This window comes from Cinclus cinclus, chromosome 2, assembly GCF_963662255.1.
Source record: "Cinclus cinclus chromosome 2, bCinCin1.1, whole genome shotgun sequence".
NCBI lineage: Eukaryota > Metazoa > Chordata > Aves > Passeriformes > Cinclidae > Cinclus > Cinclus cinclus.
In genome coordinates this window covers 54,676,506-54,700,138 of record NC_085047.1, presented here as the reverse complement: position 1 = coordinate 54,700,138, position 23,633 = coordinate 54,676,506, and the positions used below count along the sequence as shown (strand labels likewise).

General features: G+C 39.1%; 1 protein-coding gene across 1 annotated transcript; it reads right to left on the bottom strand.

The window, feature by feature from the left end:
- Positions 1-1,234: 1,234 nt before the first annotated feature.
- On the bottom strand, positions 1,235-23,392 carry ATP7B (ATPase copper transporting beta). The gene is made up of 21 exons (XM_062514924.1): positions 23,375-23,392; positions 22,040-23,265; positions 20,307-20,521; positions 19,052-19,215; positions 18,103-18,264; positions 16,678-16,754; positions 16,145-16,319; positions 15,366-15,599; positions 15,087-15,178; positions 14,840-14,967; positions 13,613-13,767; positions 13,296-13,430; positions 12,223-12,417; positions 10,539-10,721; positions 8,877-9,027; positions 7,485-7,622; positions 6,201-6,343; positions 4,455-4,658; positions 4,227-4,344; positions 3,370-3,472; positions 1,235-1,496 (listed from the first exon to the last, which is right to left on the bottom strand). Exons 2-21 carry the CDS (start codon positions 23,257-23,259, stop codon positions 1,235-1,237), a joined length of 4,254 nt encoding a protein of 1,417 aa, XP_062370908.1. The 5' UTR covers positions 23,260-23,265; positions 23,375-23,392.
- Positions 23,393-23,633: the final 241 nt, after the last annotated feature.

The window sequence follows — 23,633 nt, the reverse complement described above, 5'->3', positions numbered from 1 at the left end:
CTGACTTCCACAGCGATGAAGTTACTGCAAGCTTTGGTAAAGATGTTAAAGCAAAAAAAGGTTGTCCGTCACTTTGATTTTTCACTGGGGGTAACTAAAACAAATACAAATTTAAATTACAAATTTTCTTAGTTCGGGTCCTGTCATTTATTCATATGGTGGCAAATAGAAGCCCACTTAAGGACATTTTTCCACCTTTATAATTTAAACATTTTAAGCAACCAGCAAGCTGGGGTTAAGTTATGCAATAAACTCACTCTGCTCAGCTACGCTGGAGTCACACAAGTGTTAGTTCTGCTCAGCCACACAAAGGTAAATATCACCTTTGCTCACACTGGCATAAATTTTTCACTCTGTCAGAGGAATGAGACTGACAACTGCCCAACTTTAAGGACCTCCCCAAGGTCCAGCAAGGTATCTTGGATAACTGTGACCAGGAACTGTTCTACCTTTATGGACTTCAATAGGAATGGAACAGTTCCTGGTGACTTAAAGGAGTTTGTCCCAAACAGGAATATCTGTAAACATAATGATAACTCATAGATCTCTTGTGCAAGAAAAGGGGAAAAGAGCTCACATGGAGCAAAAGAGAAAATCAAAGAGAGCAGTAGAAATGTGCATCAAAAGGATGCAATACCTCAAAGCAAGTGAAAATCTTTGAGAAAGACCTTTCAGAGAGTTATACCAGGTGAAACAACAAAGCATTTTTGGTCCCAGGAGGTGCCAAGAATCCTAAATACAAAGTGTTCTCAAAGTGATATTACTAGTTAGAATTATGTGTAAAAATTCAACTTCTGAACACAGAGTTCCTTATGCCATTGCTAATTTCATTTAGACACAAATTGATATTTGGCAGCTCTGAAAATACTTTTGCTTCATGTGGTCTTGAAGTAGGAAAGTTTGAAAGAGTAAAAAATATGAAATTTGGTTCTTAGCAAAGAGTCATAGATAAACAGTTTTAGACTCTGAAAATTACAATTTTACATTATTTCACTAAATGCTGTGTACAAACAAGCCAGTTCATCATAGTGCCACAGATTATTTCTGCAACTATAAATAACTGGTGACCTGAAAAAAATCCACAATCCATACAACCCAACACTGAACTGAGTTGCAACTGTCTTATGAGCTGAAAGAATATTTCACTCACAGCACCAAAGCTGTTGATGAAATAAGTCAGTCCCTCCCTTAACTGGAGAGGAGGAACATTTCCCCCTGTACTGAGTCCAACGTTTCAGATGTACTGTTCTTCATCCGCTCCATTTATGAGCAATGACCACTTGCCCCTTTCCTCCTCAATGAAACCATTGTGTCTCGGCAGCTTGTCTGAAGCCAGGGAAGAGAGGGACACTTGGCTACTCTGATCCCAAGGAGGTTTGGAAGAATCCCTCCTCCTGTCGTCCATTCCAATGTGAACACTGATTTGAGAAGGAGTGAGTGGCTTCATGCGGCCTTGAGCTTGTGCTTCATAACTTTCTGTGTCTGGCTTCTTGTAACTAAGAAGAGAAAGAGAAAAGATATTGACAACTATTCAACATGTAGAAGCATGTGGCACTAGAACAAATCAGAAATTTTGGATAACCTAAATGTATTGAAAGTGTTTATATAGAAAAAAAATAATTACAGATGAATTACATATGTTTAAATTAATTTTCTTTTCTAATAGCTCACAAACAATTAATTTAAAATGTGTGGTGTCAAGAGTGTAATGGTCTCAAAAATCAGTTACAAAATAATAACTTTTATTACTACTTTAATTTTAAGCCTGCCAATTCTCTCAAGCCAAAAAAACCCACAGAAGAATAAGGGAGGATAATGGAGAAATGCAAAACACTCTTCAAGATGTTTTGATCTGAGTTTTCAGTCATTCAAGACCACATACCACTAATTGAGCACTCTTGCATTTAGGGTCATGGTTTAGTGGTGGACTTGGTGGTGCCAGGTTAACAGTTGGACTCGATGACCTTAAAGGTCTTTTCCAGCCCAGATGATTCTATGATTCCATGCACTTCAGACACAGTGTTAAATAGCTAAGGGTACTCATCACACGGCATTAAGACATTTCAATAGTAAAAGAGAGGGACTCTCAAAGTGAGGTTCTTTAATAAAAATTATGAGTTTGCTGAATTATTAGAAGGTTCATAGAAGACAATTACAGATGAATGGACTCAATGACACAAAAATCACTTTCTGATTCAATGTATACTAAGTGAAATCCCAGCAATGGCAAGTATGTGTGGTCTTCTTCATATATATATGCACCATTGTGCTCTTTGGAACCTGAAGTTCTATTTACCTGATCTGAAGCTTCAAGAAAGATTATTGTCCTAAAGTATATACTGTAATACAGCTTCCGTAAGTCTGAAGCCAAATATTTTTTAGGAGGTTCTCAATATCTACGCAAAATGGTGTCTGACACTTAATGCAATCAACATATGGCCAAAAGAAATGGAGAATTAAGGAACCCCTTTATAGAAATTTCTCATCCTTTGGATAACTATACACTGAAACCTTTTAGGATGAAAATCCTATAGTGGTAGGGCTGATTCTGCAAACAGATGTGTATGTATGTCATTTGTATCCATACTGAGCATTTGCAGGATTAGAAACATGATGCACTAAGACATTTCCTACATTAGTTTATATTATACTGTACTGTATTATACTGTTAACACACAGAAGACCCAAGCTACAGCAAAAATATGTGAAGGTTTGGACCAATTTCAGACACCATAAAAGGTCTTATTCTTGAAAGGTGTTTGCTTTCTATGCTGTTAAGAACAGGTCCACTGTAACTGCCAAAAAGGGCACCCAAAAATGTAACATTAAAATGAATAGAACTTGAAAAATTTTGTTGTAGTTCAGAAATGGATTTGCTTCCAAAAGAATAAAGAAAGATGCCTTATCTGAATCATGGTGCAAAAGAAGAAATACACTGCTTGCCCATTTCTCTCTGGCTAATTAAAATAGACAAAAATAAAAACCAAACAGGTACAAATATTTTTTTCCAAAAATCTATTGTTACATTATGGAGAATTATCTTTCAAACTAATTGTTAATTTGATATTCACAGAAAAAAAAAAACTCCTGATCATTACTTTACTTGAACTAGATCTCCACCACATGGGCCCAGGTGATATCCAGTGACACTTTTAGCTGCTAGTTAAAGCATACTGCCTATTGTCTTAGTCCAGGTAAGTTCATAATAGTGACACCTGTCTCTTTTGGAGCCAAAGATTAGACAGAACAAGCCCAAGCTAATGGACTTTGAGCTACTTTTAAATGTAAAAAGCCCAAAGTAGTGTCTCACTTGAGTCCCAGCCTCAGTACTGGCACAGCTCCCCAGCTGATAAACACAAGACAACTTACCATTTCAGCTGCAGGGAAGACAGCAGGACAGAAACAGAAGAAGCTGCCATTGCAGCTGATCCCATCCAAGGCTGAAGCACGAGGCCAACAGGCATGAACACACCTAGCAAAAGAACATATGGACATGAGCCAGAGCTGCTCATCCCAGCATGGGCAGTTCCAGCCCTGCATATCACAGAACAGATCAGTAGTTCTGCAACACAACCTGCTGAGACATCCATAAACACAGCTGGATCAATATTTGTATTTACTCACTTATTACTAAACATGTCCCTTCCACTGCAAGGGATGACCTTTGCACCAATACAGGTACAAGACTGCAGCCACAGGGTGAGAATACTTGCCCCTTCCAGATATTCTGCATATATGAAACACAGCAAAAGCAATAGAAAGACAAGGCAATAGTACGGGAAAAGGAGGGAGAAGTTACTCATAAACAAAACAAAGAATACTTGAAGTAAGTTTTAAGTAGGAATTCAGAGCATGAGAAAATATCTGACAGAAGCATAATGAATGCAAGCAGTAGGAGAGAAAATGTGTGATTCAGGTCACATAAGAGGGAGCACCCAAAAGTAGGATGGTAGATCTGATTAGTGCTGGGTTTGAGTATACTGAAACTAATCCTCAAGTACTGCTACATGAAGTAAGAGCATAGTTTTAATTTCATCTAGAAGTATTTATTCCTAAGAGGCAAGCAAAGAAAAAAAAAGTATTTATTTTGCCCTTCTTCCACCAAGTTTTAAATAATCTAGGAACCTGTCTTTGGTTCCTTGAGCAAGGAATCAATGCCACAAGAGGCACCACAGAGATCAACTGCACTGCTGTCTTTGACAAGCTGAGCTTTGGCAGCCACATACCTGCTGCTATGGGTATTCCGAGCATATTATAAATTAAGGCAAGGATCAGATTTATTCGTATTCTTCGAACTGTTCTCTTGGATAAGTGAATACTGGCAACTACATCCAGCAAATCATTCTGGAAGACAGAAGATTACTGAAAGTTTTTCACATGCAGTCTTCAGAAAACTAAACCAAAATGAAGAGTGTCAGTGATAAAAGAGGACAGGCCAAAACTGTAGTGCTCACTCGGATAAGAACAACATCTGCAGCTTCAATGGCAACATCAGTGCCTGTTCCAATTGCAATTCCAACATCAGCTTTGGCTAGTGCAGGGGAATCGTTGACTCCATCACCAACCATTGCAACCTTCTTCTTTCCATTTTGGAGTTCCTGGACCTTTGCAACCTTGTGAGAAGGAAGAACCTCCGCAAAGACTTTTTTGATCCCAACCTACGTACAAAGAGACATTCCATTGTTGACATGCTTCCTGCTGGAAGGAAGAGCCACTTGCTGTTCCAGGTGAAGGGCAAACAGGAATATCAACCAAACTGATTCCAGTGAAAGCAACACTTGCAAGCTACACAGAAAACGTCCTGTTCTGCTGGGCAGCCTTTCAGTCACTCTGCCCCCAGCCTGTAGTGCTGCAGGGGTTATTGTGACCCAAGTGCAGGACCTGGCACTTCACCTTTTTGAACCTCATACAACTGGTCTCAGCCCACCAATCCAGCATGTCCAGATCCCTCTGCAAAGCTTTCAAGCAGATAATGCAACACATGAACCATGTATGATCAAGCAATTACAGCAGGGGAAACACAGAGACAACAAGTATGTGCAGGTCTCAGGGAGGTTATAAAAATAAAGCAGATGGCTGGCTAAATGCTTCTACACATCATAACTTATGTGGAGTGGCTAGCAATGGCTCTAGTGTTGTAGCTGGAAAACAGAGAAGAGTATTAAATAGTGCTGGGATAATGCCCTTTGTTTGGCTGCCTCACCAAATAGAAACAGCTTTTCACCACATAAGAGGCTCCCTTTTAACCTTTTAAAAAGTAACACTTTATAACATTTTTAAAACTGCTTACCATTTCTTTCCATTGGAAAGTATGTTCCAAAAATTCAATGAAAATGTAGGTTGACACAAACTAGCTTCTTTAAAACATTCATCTGTGTTCCTGGAACCATAAATTCAAGCCTGTTTCTGAAAGACTTTTCTCCCTTGACAAAGGAAAAGTTGGGTGGGAAAGCACTTTACCATAACTGAACACAAAAGCAAAAGTGTGAAACCCAGTAGGAGTAGCATTAAAGCATCACACAGAGAAACAAAACAGACCTCACAGCACAGAAGAACGTGCATACCACAGTGCTGGCTGAGTCAGCTGTGTGGTGGGATACCTGAGGAAAGCAAAGTGGCACATGGTAAGATTAGAAGTAGACCTTTGCAAAGGGAAAGAAGGAAATGAAGATTGAAAGAGTGGAAACATAGCAAGGTAGAGTGAGAATCTGACTTTTCATTTATAGTTTGAGATGGGGGAAATCCTCATGACCCAAATCTCCTTTAGACTGCTATGCTTCTTGACAACAATTAGCTATATTATGTTACCCTTTAAGATAGTGACAAATCCACACTGTGGATTCCCTCACTGTGACCAGGACTGGACCTTCAAGGAACTTTCCTTCATCACTAACCAAACAGGTCTGCCTTTCAGCGAAGGGAAACAGGAGGCTTCAGTTCAGCAGCAATTACTGCAAGAAACTCCATTATTCTGGGGAAGTACTGACTGCATGTCTTCAGTGGGATCTTAATGCAGCCACTAGCCTCTACTATGCCATAAGACTTGACCTGATTCATTCCAGTCCAAGAAAAATTAGTCTTCATTTAATGTATCCAGGGAAGCTGCAGTTCCAGGGAAACTGAAGCTTCAGCTTCAAATTCACCAAACAGGAGTTTTAGAACATCATCATGTATCTTTTTGAAACACAAGAAGCAGATACCTGAGTAGCGATGGCTTTTGCAGTTTTCCTGTTGTCCCCTGTTATGAGCGCCACATCTATTCCCATGCTCTGCAGTGTGTGCACAGCAAGGGCTGCCTCCTGCTTCACAGTATCTGCTATTGCGATCATTCCACACAACACACCTGCACAAATAAAAACATCCTCTGTCAAAGAGAGCTATGGCAGGCAAAGTGGCAGCAAGAGAACAGAGCTCCCCCTCCATCGCACTGTGGCAGCTTGTGAAACAACACATTCTGAGCAATATTAACACTCATACCTGCAGCTTTCTCACTTATGCTCTCTTCTTTTCATCATTTGCCTGTTTCAGATCAAACAAAAACACCTTTGATATTTAGGGATGAGGAAGATAAGGAGGAGAGTAGCTTTTAAACATGCCTGACTTTTATGTTTTATGGTATGATATAGGTGTGTGACAGTGGGTCAGAGAAAGTGTTGGTGTTTGTGCCCAGGTAAGATGTTGAAGCCACTCCTCCAAGAAGAAGCGTATAGACTCTGGTTTTATGTCCCCCTAGACTTTCAGGTTTGGATCTCTGCTAGAATTAATTACTTTCATTCAGAAGTCTTGCATCTGCCTTCCGGTACATTGGCTCAAAGATGCATTCACACTTCCTTCACAAGCAAATGCCTTTCAAAATTGCTCTTTGGGAGCACTAAGAACATTTGTACAGTAAATGAATCATTGGCCTCATTTCAAGATCACAGGTGTGCTGGCAATCTATCACCACTGCAATAATTTCTTGTATCAAGGTATTGTCTGTGATCTCTTTCTGCATTGCACAGAACAGAATCCCACAAGCAAAACTTATTTAGTCTAATCTGTTATACTTGAGTGATCTAATGAATCACCATGTTTATTCACTGCATGTTTTGAAACCAGTGATGTGATAGTTTGGTCCGTGATCCTTAACTGATGTAAATTAAGGATTGGACATGGCACCATGATCCTTAATTGATGTAAATTAAGGATTGGAGATGGCACAGTATCGGCACCGCTTGTTTGAACAATGATCCTAGACAACAGGGGGTTCAGAAATTATTTCTTAAATTAAAAACTACAGAACAAAATCTTATAAACACTGTTCTGTGGTAAAAGATTCCTTTAAGAACACCTTGATACTTCACAGTTCACAAGCAGTTCTGCACTAAAAAATTTGTAGCTTTTTTTGACACTAAGCCAGTGATCAACCACTTCAGATTGTTTTCATCTGTTCCACAGTAGGACTGACTCATATTTGTTAAGTCACTCTAATCAAGAGCAGTTACCATCTATAGCCACTAGTATGGCAGTCTGTCCTTTCATTTCATGGCTTGTCATAGCATCATTTACATCATTTGTAATATTCAAGCCATTGCGTCGCATCCACTCACGATTTCCGATCAACACTGAGTATTTCTGAGAAGCTGATGGACCTTTGTGCAAAAGAAAGAAAAAGACAAAAAGAAAAATGAGCATCTCAAAAGCAGTGTACACAGGCGGAGATGTTTGAGGAAGACAAGTTAGGTGGAGGCACTGCCTGAAGAGAGCCTCATACAAATTTTCTCTTTCAAGACTCAGTCTGTGCCTGTTTACACACAGAACTGCGTCATGGACTTAATGGAAGTACTTGCTCATGTTTGCCCTTGTCAGCTGGCATTGTTTCCCTGAATAAGCACAGTAGGCGCATTTAGTAAATGTCATCCTGCTTTGTTCTCACAACTAATGACTTTCAAATATAAAGGCTATTTCTGACAAGAAGAAAGGAGTGTAGTTCTAACAAACAATGCACCTCATTATTAATTCAGTCCAACTTCACAAGAACCATATAAGCAGGTGAGAAAATATTACATTAGCACCATTCACAAATGGCACAGTTCTGATGATTGAAGTCCTCATTCTATTTAATTCTTCTAATAGTTTTCTCAAAAAGGTCAAGAGCACCACAGCCTCCTTAAGAGAACTGATGAGCTCCTTCAGGAAAGCTTTAAATACCTTTTCTTTCTCTCCTACACTACAAAATAGCAAAGTGGCTTCCAGAGAAGCAAGCCTGAATGTATTGATCTAATCAAAAATATCAAGCACTAAAATAAGATATAGCATACTTCATTTTTCATCTGCTGAATAGGTTTGGGTTTGGGTTTTGGTTTTGGTTTTGTTTTTTTTTTTATAATTAAGTGCCTTGAGAGGTATATGAACAGGAAACAAAAGGTCCAAGTAAATATGGAACTAAAGGGGAGGATATAAAAAGTTGCAGTAAAATAATATATGTTAAAGGTAACTGCTCTAGATAGGAAGATAATGCTAATGGCAAACTTTGCTGTTTGCTGGACCATTCTTATGTCCAAAAGGAACATTGCTTGATATGCCCTATTTTTTATTGAATTTTCAAGTACCCATCAGTATGCCTAATTCTCATTTAAGTTTCTGAATTGCAGAGAGAGATCAAGAGTTATAGAGAGGCCTTCAATTTTTTGTTAAGGCACATTTTTGTCCCTCCTGTTCTTTGCCTTCTTCTGCCCCATATCCACCTTTCTCTTGTACATAGTCTGGTAGGTGTTTGGTGCTACTGATTCACTCTCCCTCACATTGCAGCTGGCACAGGGGCATCACAGAGGCAGATAATCACTTACCTTGAGATTCCAAGAGTGTGATCACTGCATTATTTCCCAGAGCAGCACTGCTGTCCCCACTCCTGTTAGCATTCAGCTTATTGGGACCTTCTTCAGCTGTGCCAAGGATGGCCTCAACTCCTCCGACCTTGCAACTGATACCACAGCCTGGGACTGCCTGGAAGTTGGTGCAGTATCCCAGGCTCTCAGTACCAAGCTCCTGAAGATGTAACCAGAGGCCATCATCAATCTGTGCTGCCCACATGGGGTACAAATATGAGATAACTCTTGCCAAAAAGAGGCCTCATTCTTCCTCTTGACAATGACTGACCAACAGAAAACTAGCCTGGAGTATCAGCAGCACAGAACTAAAAATAAGGATGCTCTGGGTGTGCTGCGTCTTAGATTTCTAGAAAGGGGCAGCCACACAGATCACAGCCAGGTCTCAGCCCTAGCACCAGCAAACCATAAGGAACACCCTTTTCTGATAATTCAAGGATGAAAAAATGAAACTGGAGGTTCATTACTTCAGGCAAGACTAGGAATGAAAGAGAAATATTTCAGCATCAAGCCATTCAGCTTCTAAAGGATGCAACTTCTAATTAACCAGACAACTGGCTGTATGGGTCAGAATTTTTGTATAAATGTAAGAGTAGAGTGAAAAACTGTATCTAATTCCTGGAGGGATCTATCTGGATGTTAGGGAAACTGGGTTTTCCTGCTGAGTTAAGGAGAGAAGCCAGTGAGTACTTCCAAGACCCTATGAGTTAGAAAAAGAATGGAGAAAATATTAATTTATAAACAAATTATTCTGGGTTGCCTCTTAAAGTTGGAATTATATGTACCTTTCAGTGATTTTAAAACACAGGGATGATAAGGCAGGTGGTAAGAACATCAGCAAACAGTGTAGCATTACAATTCATATAAGCCATGATCCAGTAATAACTGCTGCATGGGATGACTACAGAACTGTCAGGGTACCAAAACAAATTTTAAATAAAAATGTAAAATACAAGAAGGACAACTGGTTTGTTGCTTATATTCTCTTTTTCCTTCTGAGTTTATGTTTTACTTCTGAATTTTATCACTGAAAGACCTAGCAAATTTGATATTTTTTTTAAATTATTTTTTCCCTAAATCAGTTAATGATTTTTCTTAGCAGACATAAAATGTTTATTTACACAGGCTCCTTATTTTCACTGTATTGTGTTTTAATTCTTCCTGAGGCTTGAGGAATACATGACAAATATAAATGATCTCTGAGGATATGCAAAATTTGAAAAGACTTGAGTAATCTATTAATTCATTTGTGAAACTCACAAATATTACAGTTTAATATTCAAGCTTTAAAGCCTTTTGCCTAATTTATTCTAATGAGTAAGTGACTAAAGAAGTGACTATAGTCAGGCAATATGAAATGTCATCACATACATTTGCTTCATGATGTTATTTTAAGTATTCCTCCTGCACATTTTCCTTATTTTCTCATTAGTTCAAGATAAACTTAGCAAGATCTTCCTTCAGAACTCTACATTGTTACCAGAGAAGCACAGCTTAGAATACACTGTCTGGTGATGCCCAGTCCAAGATGCACAACCATGCAATCTCCCAGCTTCCCAGCCTGTTACTGCTTAGACAGGCCTTTTCCTTTGGGACCTGCTCACTTTGTATGACATTGCTGCATTTTCACATATGCCTTCAGGCCCTAGATGATATAGGAAGGCTAAGTACCTCTTTGCAGTATTTAGTGACAGCCACTCCTAAAGGATGCTCACTGCTGGCTTCTGCTGTACCAACAACAGCCAGTACCTTCTTCAGGGGGAACACAGCTATGTCTCCCATCAAAAGCACCCTCATGACTTTAGGAACTCCATAGGTGATGGTTCCAGTTTTATCAAACATCACAGTCTTAATCTGAAAGAAAAAAAACACAGTTGCTGCCTAATCCCTGCAAGTGCAGGGATACTTGTATGCTTATGGCACATAAATACAGCCAATACTCCATTAAACAGGTGACAGTTTAATCCACACAAAGACAGAATAAATCTACAGAAGCAGGGATTCCTGTAGGTACCTTGAACTATCTGTACAGCAGGTCTTCTTATAATTTCTTACTCATTCCTCATAAAGCTACAAGATCCTCCTGTGCCCATATCAGGATCTCAGACAACAGTGTAATTGTAGGACTGAGATGCATACACAAAGGACAGTACATGCATTCACATGCAGGATTCATGTAATTGCACCTTAATCACTTTTACCACAACATATGTGATGCAAAGAGGGCTTTTTTGAATGCAGTTCTAAACAAATAACAATAACACTGAGGAGGGAGGACTCAGGAAGTGGTTTGGTGATAGAGAAGATTGAAAGAGTGCAAGAAGTTCAAGAAACAACAACCTAAGCAAAATTGATGTCATGCTATTCACCAAACTCAGCCATCACTTGTCAGCCAGGCAAATGGGTCTTGAGGAATCAGAAATGAACCAAAAAAACACAGCACCACATATACTGGAACACAAAGATAAAGTCAATTCTAACCCTGAAAATAAACACAGCAGAGAGAAACACAAAACCCAAAAACTTAGCAAAAAGTAGGCATTTCTTCCATATCCAGCCATCCCAACACACAGACCTTGCAGTATCCAACAGGTCACATAATTTTCAAAGCCCTGACCTTGCTTGGATCCAAAAGGTTAAAAGTCCTAACATTAATTAGAAGTCTTTTTTTTATTTTTCCCAGAGCCTCAGAAAAGCTTCTGGTCAAGTAAGAACAAGAATTATCAGTTGGTTTAACTTGCTGTTACCATCCTCTTCCCTTAAAATGTTCTGCATATGCTTAACACAGTCTATCACAGCATGGTTTTGATTAATTTTCTTTTCAGCTGCTGTGGACATGTCAAACCTCTTTTTCCTTCTCCTTCAACCTCTTCCTCCTCTGCACAATTTTTCTGTCTTTGAAGGTTTTTTTCTGCCCCCCTTCTATCTTTCTTGTCTATGCACTAATACAACTTCAAATAATTCTTTTTTCTTCTTGCATTCTACATTTTAAACTACTAATCATGAACAATATGCATTTTGCAACAGAGGAAAGAAAAAACCCCAATGGATTATTGGGCTCTTTTACAGAAGAGGTAAACGAAGTCCAAAATCAGAAACTTCTGAGGCCATGAAGTGGATTAGCAATCACACAGTCGTTCATTTGTAGGATATGTTGGCTCTCAACACTTTGCTGTGACTACTTTGAAGAAGGTCTGGTTTGTCTCCTTAAACTTAACAAGCAGCAGTCAAATAAAAAAAAGGAAAAAAAAAAAATTTCCACCATATTTCTTTCAACCTGCAGGATTTCCCAGGGAATTTTAATTCATGTAACAATACCATGGTAAGCTACAAAAGTACAGAATGGACTATTAACCTGATGTGCCATTTCCAGGGGTTTTCCACCTTTGATGAGAATGCCATTCTGCGCAGCCACTCCTGTGCCCACCATTACAGCTGTGGGGGTAGCCAGGCCTAAAGAGCAAGGGCATGCAATGCTCAGCACAGTAATCGAGGTTTGAAACGCAAACCTCAGTATTATTTCAGCTTTTGAAATGTTTTTGCTCTGATTCTGTGAAAAGAGGGAAGAGAAGGGGAAAAAACCAAAGAAAGATATGTAAGATTGCCAGTAGCAGATAACTTAGTGTACAATCAATCACAGTCATTTCAGAAAACACATTTATCTGGAAAACTTCAGGAAACCAATCTATTATTGTTACTGTAATTATAAAGAAAGGTCAATGTTATGAATTGTTTCTGGCAGTATTTTCTGGATTTTTTGCTGCTCAAGCATACAAATGCTTGTCTCTGCTCTGAGTCTCCCAGGTGTCAACATAACTTGTTGGAATTTCCTTTAAAGCTTTGCAACGGAGAATGTTATTTCCAGATACACAGATCCCCCCAGCTGCTGAGCATAGCAAATACACATCCTAAAGATAACAGCTCAGCTTCTTTCTCAAGCTGAAACCACTATCTGCCATCAGAAACAGGATTGCCCACAAAAAATTCAGACACAGCAGGAATGGCTCAGCTCCTTGCAATGCAGCTATATGTTTAGTGTTTAATGTTTAGTCCAGAAATGCTGTAAATAATTACCATTTGTAAGAAATTACTCCATGCAGAACTATGGATAAATACAGATATACTTATACTTGCAAAGAAATTTTAAATAGCATAATTATCTGCTCGGTGTAGAAAATACCATGTTTTACAGAAGTATTTACAGAATATTCTGAGTTGGAAGGGACTCACAAGGATCATGAAGTCCAACTCTTAATGTAAAAGGCCTATACAAGGACTGAACCCATAACTTTGATGTTGTTATTATCTAACCAACTGAGCTTCCTCTGAGGGTGATTAAAACATCAACCCCTATATAGAAAAAGTATGTTAATTACATTGGAAGACATCCTAACACAAAAATCCAGTCATAATAATAAAACTACTTACAGGAAAATATTTTTTAATAATATCAAAATTTACAAAACCAATTGTGATCCATACTATCAATGTCACCGTTGAAATGATGATGATAAATGGAACAAAGTATCCACTAAATTTATCTGCCAGTTGCTGGATGGGTGCCTATAAAAAACAAACCCAGTTATTTGCATGTTCATGGTTGAAACACATAAATTCGCAGAGTCCATGAAAATACACAATTGTTCTGGAAAAACACAGTTTGCTGAAGTTTCTATCAAAACATAGAATCATTTTATTATTCAATCAAAATCTGTGAACAAAGTTTTCTTCTCCATTATTTTTACCTTTGACATTTGAGCTTCTTCCACCAATTTCACAATCTGTGCCAGAGTGGTGTCATTACCAACATGAGTTGCATTAATGAGAAGTGAGCCATATGCATTTATAGAACCTGCAATCACTGTGCTCCCAGTCTTTTTAATGACTGGCATAGGTTCCCCTGGAAAGAAAAGGTAAGAATAAATGAGCCAATACCCTTAACAGCATAATCCATTAGCACACAGCTCGCTCTATGCTAGCAAAATCAGTGCTAAGCAATAATGACCAGAAATTACATACTGTGTATCTCTGTCTGGTGATGACATGGATAAGTAGTGTCATAGTTTTATAAACCTTTTTATAGCATTAGTTTCAAAGCAAATGATGTTTCCTTGGTTGTAGCTTTTCAGTACACCATCCCTCAAAAGGGCAAGGAGTAAATTGGTTGGAAAAGGTACTTCTAGGAATTTCTCCATTAACAACTTGCATAGCAATGGGAGTTTGAGAAATCTGTCTTTATCTCCACAAAACTCAGTTGTCAAAGACCAGAAAGCTTTTTTTCTGTGGAAAAGCTCCTGTTCTCCTGCTACCTCTGCCAGAATACTAGCTCTAGAACATCTTTATTTTCTCTAATTAATGGTTGTGATAACAACTGGTTTCCTGAGGCTAAAAGTGTCCCAGTTCCCAAATAAAGCAAAAACAGAACTGGAACAAGTAATCCAATGCCAATGTAAATTTTTTATATCCTTTATTTATAAAGAATTGTACAATGCATTGAATCCTTACTATATTTAAAAAATGAAATTAAAATTTCAGAAGTTGTAAAAAAAGTCCTCTGACCCTTCATAAACATGAGATTTTGAGGCTTTCTTTCCCCCTCCTTGCTCATTGAGAGAGCCCTGTCATAGAAACTCCAGCATCTCATCAATTTCCACATCATCCTTTAGAACTTATTTCTGAGAAGGTACCATCTCTGCAAATACATTCCAGGGGAAACTCTAATCAGATCAGTGGAATAATGGCAATACTGTTATGACTCTACCCATCCCATCAGTAGGGTAGTAAGAGAGGAAAACCTTCAGTTTTTTAGAGTGTGCACAGATGCAGGATTTGAATTCAAGCTCACAAAGACACAGCATCCATTAAGGTGGGAGGCTATTCAGACAGCAGTGTTTGGGTTGGGTCTGCCCTCTTTTCTTGTAATAAAGAGTTCCAGAAGATTTCACTTCTTTGCGTAAGATAAGGGAAGTTACCAGTAATGAGAGACTCATCTGCCATAGAACTGCCATCAATGACCTTTCCATCCACTGGGAACTTTCCACCAGGAACAACTTTTATAATATCACCCCTTTGAACCAGTTCAACAGGTACTTGTTCCTCCCTGCAAAAGACACAATTAGAACAGGCAGGTTACTTATGCCATCAGCTTTCAGGTTAACTGGATCAAGCCTAGACTGTGACCCAGGCAGGTTGAAGGGATTTTGATTCATAAATACATACCTGACAATAGAGTGGCCAGGTCCAAGAGTCACCACAGTGGCTTCAGTGGCCTGAAGAGACATAAGCTTAGCAAGAGCTTCTGAGGTCTTACCCTAAGAAACAGAAATTAATGTTTAAGATACATTGAGATACATAAAACCTGATAAGTACTTAACACAATGAACACTAACCAATCTTTCATGTTATAGACTACACCAGAAACATCTGACTCAAAATTCCTCTGAATAGGTTATTCAACTCCAATCACAAACACACAATATTTGTTTGAAGATGAGTTACCTTGGCTATGTGTTCCAGCCATCTGCCAAGCGCAATGAACACAAACAACATCGGAGGAGTGTCGAAGAAAGTGACTGGGCTTTTCTCTGCCTTTTCAATGATTGCTACTATCAGGATCACACAGGAATACAGATAAGCAATCGTTGTGGCCAGTGTGATGAGCACATCCATATTGGCCGTCTTGTGGCTCAGTGACTTGTAAGCTTGTACATAAAAATACCATCCACCAAGGAACTGTTGGTGCAAGCAAGGACAGACTCGTATTAAGATCAGTAACTACAGAGTACATAATACTGCCCACAGCAAAATTAAAACCATGTAGCTCATAAGGGAAGGCATTGTTGACCCAAGCAAATTTGATACTGATATAACTTCAGGTCTACTAGGAGACTGACTCCTTTGACATCCTCTCATTTGCACTACCTTGTTCTCAAAACCAGCAAATATCATCCTTTTCCTCAGCAATGCAAAGTAAACAAGGCATAGAAAATAAAAGGATTTACCTGCAGCTACCAAATTAGTTTGTAGGTATCACTTTATTTTAATATCACCTCCTCCACTTGGAAGCTATCTGATGCAACTTTGGCAGGAGTAAGATCTATGAGCAAATACAGAACGTATAACTTGCAGAAAAGTGCCACTTTGTTCCGCATAGGTGGCACAGACAAGAGGGCTGGCCTAATCCACTAAATCTTTCTGTTAGCCTGTCTCTATCACATCAGATTACATAAATGGAAAATTAATAGAAAGCAAACCCCTAGGAAGTAGTATGGACATACCTGAACAAAAGTGCACAGGATAAAGAAGAGAAGATTCAAAATAGATAATCCAGGGACAAGGTTCTGTTCCAGCACCTTAGATCCATGGTCTTCACCATTGGGTATTTGCATATAAATCATTAGGACTACAACAGGGATGCCAAACACTAGGCTGTACAAGAAAGATTTCCTCCACCTGAGAAAGAAAAACTGTAAATCCATGGGTTTTTACATCCCACTCAGGCCCAACTGTGCTGGTAGTGCAGAGCTAGGGTTATTAGCACTGTAGTAAGACACAGCTTTGGGGTATTTGCAAAGATCCAGTATTTTGGAACAGCTTTTGTGTCTGCAACATGTTTAACTGTATAGACTTCTGGCAGTTAAAAACTAAAACTAATGAAAGTAATGAAAGTACTTCAACCAAATGGTGAATGGTAAAATTAAATATGTTTTACATAAGAATAATCTAACTAACTGGGAAGAGTGCTGGGGGAGTAGAGTTACAAGATATGATCTAGACATATTCATTAGTGAGAGAGGAAATAATTACTTACTGCTGTATTTCCTTTTTATGATCCAGGTTATGTGCATTTGGAGCTCTTTTAGCCACAGAAGCATGAAAGCCAATTTCCTTATTATTGAAAGGGAAGGAAAGTTAAGTTAGTTTTGATGAAGCTAACCATATTACTTACAACAAATTTAAATGACACTACTTTCAGAAGAAATGTCAGAAAAGGACACCGTTCAATGTTTAATAAATTCAAGCCCCTTATTTATTTTTACATTCTGCCAAAATGAGAGAATATTTCAGTCAGTATTCAAAATTTGGACTGCAAAGGACTTGTGGTACCTATACATGAACACAGTGTATAGATGTTGTAAGTGTCCAAGTTCTTAGGCATGGGAAGCTTGCACTGACAGGTGGAATCCTACTACCCTCCTCCTAAAGGAAAATAAACCCCCTTTCACATCCACTGGAATAATCAGGATATATGGCACATACCACAAAGGAAGTTAAAATGCACAAGCCACTGGGAGCTAGACAACCTTGTAAGCAAGTCCCTAACGCTATAGTTTATTAAATACACCTGAAGTTGAAAATTAAAGTGTCTAAAGTTAGTTTAAACCTGTAGGACTACAAACCGCAGGACAAAAGATCCCAACCAAAAATCCATCTTTCAGTTACACTTGGGTGAGTTATTGCAGTAGAGCCATACCTCCTCCCCTAAAAACCCTAAGAATGCTCACAAGAGCGATACACTTAACTTCCTACCTGCATCATGAAATGCTTCTGTGGTAAAGTATGCTTTAGAGAACTACTCTGCCTGCCTGAACAGTCTACTAGTTAACATGTTAATAACTGCTGCTGCATTGGTTCTTTGGTCTAGCAGATCTTTTCTGAGTAAATACTCTACAGCATGGAAGGCAAACAGTCTCTGCTGTCCTTCTGACTGCTCACTGCATGCACCTCATATGGTATTATCCCTTCTGGTGGGACAAAAAAAGAAAAAAGTTTTGTCCAAATCTGGGCTGTGACAACAGTAGATTTTATGATCTTTGTGATTATTAGTAAGCCAGGATTTTTTCATTTAATATCAGGCTGTATCATAAGCTGTTTCCATACAGAAAGATGTGGGAATAGATGACAGTGTGTACAGAGATACATAATATTTATGGCATGAGCTGTGGCAAAATTTCTTTGCCACTGTCAAGAGAAAGAAGTACTTTTTTCTGAATTAGCAGCACTTCACTGAAATGACTGTGATTCTACACACAGAATTGCAAGAAATGAATATATAAAACTTTTGCCAGATAAAGATAAAAAAGGTTCATTTTGTAGTGTGTGTTTTTAGAGTAAAAGCTGGGGAGCCTATGCATTCCTGTAGAGCACAGCAGCCCCTTCACAAGAGCATAAAAACATGGCAGTAACGATGGCATCTACAAAATCAGTGAAACCTCTCAAAATTTCCAAAGCCTACCTTGATTACTTTTATAATATCTCGAGGCCCAATAATTTCGGGATCGAACTGGATGTGAGCTTTGCTAGTTGCAAGTGCAACTGAGGCAGAGAATATGCCGTTTGTTCTCATGAGTTTGGATTCAATGTTGTGAACACAAGAAGCACAAGTCATCCCTGTAATCTAAAGAAAAGACAATTTTGTGTAGTTAACAATCCCCCACATTCACCCAATATTTGTAGATGTACTTGAGAAAAGGCCTCAGCATAAAGGTTTTATAGCTATCCACTTTCATTATAAAATTGTGCAGACAGCAGATATAGTCATAGTCATGTATTTGCATGGTAGCCCTCAGACATGCTATTAAATGTAGAAGCATAACTAATATTGTTTTATCAACACCTATATTAACCAAACTCTGCACATGTAACTTCATCTCTCTTAAATTTTTCCATGACTTCAATAAGGCACGTTACCACTTTGTGATCTATTAACACAGCAGCAGATTGCTGTTCTCTGTCTTGCAGTAAGTATCTGTCAGAGAATAAAAATTAGTACTTGAGAAATCCATCCTTCATATAAGCAATTTACTAATTTTACTGATTTTAGCCAAAGTTCCTAGACCTCTATGCAAAGCCCTTAACATTAGCAATACATATTTGTTGACACATTCTCAGTTACTCAGAGTCTGTATTAAAGTGCCTTAACAGAAAACTTCTGTTTCATTTCTGCTTGCTAAGAAAAAATCTAATCTGTACATAAAACTATCACTTTTTATTTCAGTGCTTTTGGATGGGTTCCTCTAAGACAAGTTGATTTTGTCTTTTCAGTTATGGAAAAAATAATGTCACCAGCCAGAACTGAGCTGCTGAAGCCACAACTGCTCGAGCAATGCTACTTGCAACAAAATGAGTCTTCCAGACCTCACTTCTCCAAAACAAACATATCATTTCAAATACACACGACTTACAAGAAGCTCCACTTGCCCTTCTGTTTCTGCATTATTTTCCATGACGGTAGCTTCAAAACCCAAACTCTGGATCAGCTGTGCTATTTCAAGAGGCTGTATGAGTTCTGGCTTGTATTTTATCTCTGCTTTACCTGCCATCAGTGCTACCAACACTGAAACAATTCCTGCAGTTGCAATAACAAAAATATTAGACGATGTAGCTCCTCTGAGGGAAAGAAAAAATAAATATTACAAGTGACTGTCAGTGAGGACTGTAAAACTTAGAGATACTATAAGCCTAATGATTTCTCTCTGCCTCCTTCTAGTGTTGTTCCCTAGCCACAACAGCAAGTTTTTACAGAGATCCAGCCACACTGAGTGTCCCTTTAGCAATGAGAGGAATTGCAAGATCTATACATGGCAAGAGGTGAGTTTTGCTGTGATCTAGTGAGACAAAAAGGACGTTTGGAAGCAATCTTTACATCCACTGCTGCAAGATCTACCCTGGACTCTTGTAGTTTGGAATGAGCCCTGCCACACACTGACTCTTTTATTTTCCTGTTCTCCATCCCTCCTTATTTTTAATAAATAAAAAGCCCACAGAATTCTACATTTAGAATTGAAAATCAAAACATAAAGATCACAAGGCCAAAAAAAATTGTTTTGAAGAGCTACTGCTTTTTTTGATTTCTAAGTCAAGGCAGTGAGACCACCACTGGGAGACTGGCGAGAGAATAATCAAAAAGCAAAACCTCCCAAAGGCATGCTGACACAAATGAAATCAGAAATTGTTAAGGCTCATCCGTTAATCTTCTACATGGCCAGAAGAAAGGCAGCCCCAGCCTACAGATTTCTAGACTAGTAAACACCACTCTGCCTAAGCTTACCCTGGCAGTGGAGCCATACATCTGCTTGCCCCTGCTTGTGCAAATAGGCCCAAGCATGCCTGAGCTCTCAACAGCTCTGGGGGAGATGGATTTCTTTGTAAACCAACAAGGCCCTGAAAACTAAATGACAACCATTTTTTTTCCTGTCTTCAGAGTTACTTGAATTTTTTATCACATTACAACCTGTCAGAAGTATGTTCATCATGTTTGTCCACCAGTGCAATAGGATAGCTAACCAGTGACATCGTTATGTTAGCACTAAGAAAGAGCATTAAGTCTATTTAACTTCCAGATGTTGTATGACAGCCTCTTATTAATTTCATAGAATATCTTTTCCATCCCATCATCCCTTATTATTAGACTCGTTATAGGAATCTTAAATTTATTACCATCTTCTTTCTGCAAGTTTCTTTCAATGGTAGACACACACGATGCACAGGTCATGCCTGTGATTTGTAAAACACACTTTTCTTCTGTGGCTCCACTGAGCTGGTTTGACCCATCAGGGTGAGGACTGTCTGCAAGAGCACCCGAGGTGTTGCCTTGGAGAGGAGGCTCTGGAGCTCGAGGCTGCACAGCTGCTTTGCTGGCATCATGCTGGCACCTGTGTTCTCCAGTGGCGGTATCTTGAATAAATGCACAATACACTGAACTATTTACAGTGTGATTGGATAACAGAAAAGTACAAACAAGTCACATTCATCAACCCCACAAGCCCTCATAATTGTTGAGAAGGTGACACAATAACCTTGGTCTCTATATGGAAATAATATAAGTTGTTACTATGCTTATAAAAATACATATTAACCAGTACCACTTGCATGACCATCTAACTCTACAGAACTAGCTTTCCACATTCAGATGGCAAATGATTCCCTCCAATTTCAATGCCTAGAGCTGTCAGCTACCTACATTTGATAAAGATACATTGGTATCTAGAGGGTCCTTATCCAGCACAGAGAATGTAGTCCAGTCTTACCCATTCTGTCAATGTTGCCATCTATGCAGCACTCCTATCACTTAGTCTCAAACAAGGAAAACAAGTTTCTCAACAGGTTTCTCCTTATGGCACAATATTCACACTGCAAGTGCTGCAAAATGAGTATTGGAAGTACCCCAGAGACCTGAACACAAACAGGCCTCTTGCAAACCTTTTTATTCCTTGCCAGATATTGAACAGACACACAACAGCTCCAGCTGTGTTCACAAACTACCCCCCTTGGGCAGAGGTTTGTGTAAAGGAGAAGGAGCTGCTTCTGAACATGTTAAACATAGGGGGGCGGTCCCTTCTTTTCCAGATGGAGTGGAAGGTCTCCTACCAACAATATTATACATAGCCAAACAAATATAATTAAACACCACATACAGGACCCTCCTTATTTGTAGTAGCACTATAGATTCAGAGGGATTGGACCCATGAGAGAAATGAACAGGATGTGTATTTTTTGTGATCAAACTACTTAAATTCAGGTAAACTACATCAGAATTTCAAATATGTTTAGTTGAAGCAGGTAAAAATTGCAATATTCGAAATTTACAATAGAGGAGATTGTGTATCAAAACAACTTTTAAAATCTTGAGCACATGTACAAAATGCATACACTGCTGCAGCTGATATGTAAAAGCAGCCGTTCCCACCAAAGAGAACCTGCATTTTGCCACTTACCTTGCTTAAAGCAAGGTTTAGTGAAGTAAGGCAGGTAAAAATACTCAAGAAATAAAGGTCAAAGGCTAAAGACACTAAAAAGAGGTTTTATCTAGGTAAAAAGTGGTTTTAAATGAAAGATACTTTATTAAGTTTGTAGGTTTTAGTATTCTGGAATGTAAGTACAAACATTTGGTTTGATAGATCTACTTACACCAGCCTGTAGACATAGGAGGAAACCTACTTCGGGGGTAAGCTATTTTTGAAAGACTTTGTACCTCTGACCTTTTGCCTTCATAATGTAATTCAGCTCTTACACCCACTGCTGCAGGAAAGAAGCTGCTTTACAACTTACACCTCTCTCACTTGCTAAGTGAGGTTGAATCAGGCCAGGCATTCGGAAGAGACAATGGCAAAGTGATGCTTTAAGAGTTTCTCTCCAGAAATGAATCTCAATGAAGACATTGCATGACTCACCTTGGCACATGACCCACAGAAGAAAAATCACTGTTACCTGTCAGCACAGAGGCATCAAATCCCATGTCTTCTATGGCAGCTCTTAACTCTTCTCCACTAGTGACAGCTGGATCATAGTGTATGGTCCCAGTACTGCCAGCTAGAGAAACTGCTACGTGCTGCACTCCTTGCCTCTGCGACATGGCCCCTTCTATGGACTGTACACAAGAATTGCAGGTCATGCCACCAATCTTAATAATGGCCACATGTGTCATGCCTTGTGGTGGCTTTCTGATGACATTGTATGTGAAAGTACCCGAAGGAGATGCTGCTTTTTTTGCTTCTGAACCATTAAGGAGGCTTACTTTAAAGTTTCCAGGTGGAAGGGATTCAATAGCTTGCTGCAAAGCTGACAGGGTGATTAAATCTGGGCTATACTGTACCACAGCACATTCATGCTCCAAAGACACTTTAATACTTTTTATGCCAGGAAGATCTGATACATTTCCTTCAATGTGCCTGACACAGGACTTGCAGTGCATGCCCTCTATCCATAGAGTCACTGTTGCTGTGCTACCCCTCTCAGTGACCAGCAGATCCAGCCCATCACTCTCAAGACTTGCAGGTGTCTCCCTGGGATTCACATTCTGCAAGAGCTGGAGATCAAGGGCACCCAGCTTCAAAGGGGCTGATTTACTTTTAATGGTGCAGTCATATCCCATGTCACCAATGTGTCTCTTGAGGTCATCAGGTTGAATGATGTAAGGATGGTAAGCAATAACTGCTTCTTGGTTATCAAGTGACACCTTGATTTTTGCTACACCGTGCATTTTCCTAATCTTTCCTTCAATGTTGGTGACACAGGACTGGCATGTCATGCCTTCTACCCGAAGCTTAACTACTGCTTCTTTCAAGGTCGGCAAATTTACAGTTGTTGTTGTTGTCAACTTTTCTTCTGCTATGTTGGCATCAAAGCCCATGTCCAGAATTTCCTGGCAAATTTGTTCAGGGTTTATTTCCGACTGCAGATACTTGATAACAGCATTGTTCTGTTCGAGGGAGATTTTAATTCTCAAAACACCCTTCACCTTGGAAATTTGGCCTTCTATCGACTGCACACATGATTGGCAAGTCATTCCCACAATGTTGACTACCACAGTATGCTCTTGGGAAGGTGGAGAGGGCACAGTTTCAGAGCTCTCCTCATAGCCCATGTTGTCAAAAGCAAAATTATGTTTCATTGTAGGCTTCAGCTCACAACCAGGAGGAGAATCAATGTTGGACAAAGCCTAAGGAGAAAGTGGAAAAGTAAAAATAAATGCATGTATCTTCAGCCCCATAAATGCAACAACAGACTTCATATGCTCTCGAGCACATACTAGAAGTGCTCTGAAATTAGTCTATACAGCCAAAACCCTTTACAACATTATTTTGCACTTTGAATATATTACCAGTGAGTTATGTGCATGGTAATGAATCAGGCTTCTGAAAGTCTCTTGAGCAGCAATTTAGAAAATACTGACTAGGGATATAAAAGCAGAATTGACTCAATATTCCTATCCCAACCAAGTAATTTAAAACTCGAGTCCTCCGTAGCCACGGGACACTTCCATCA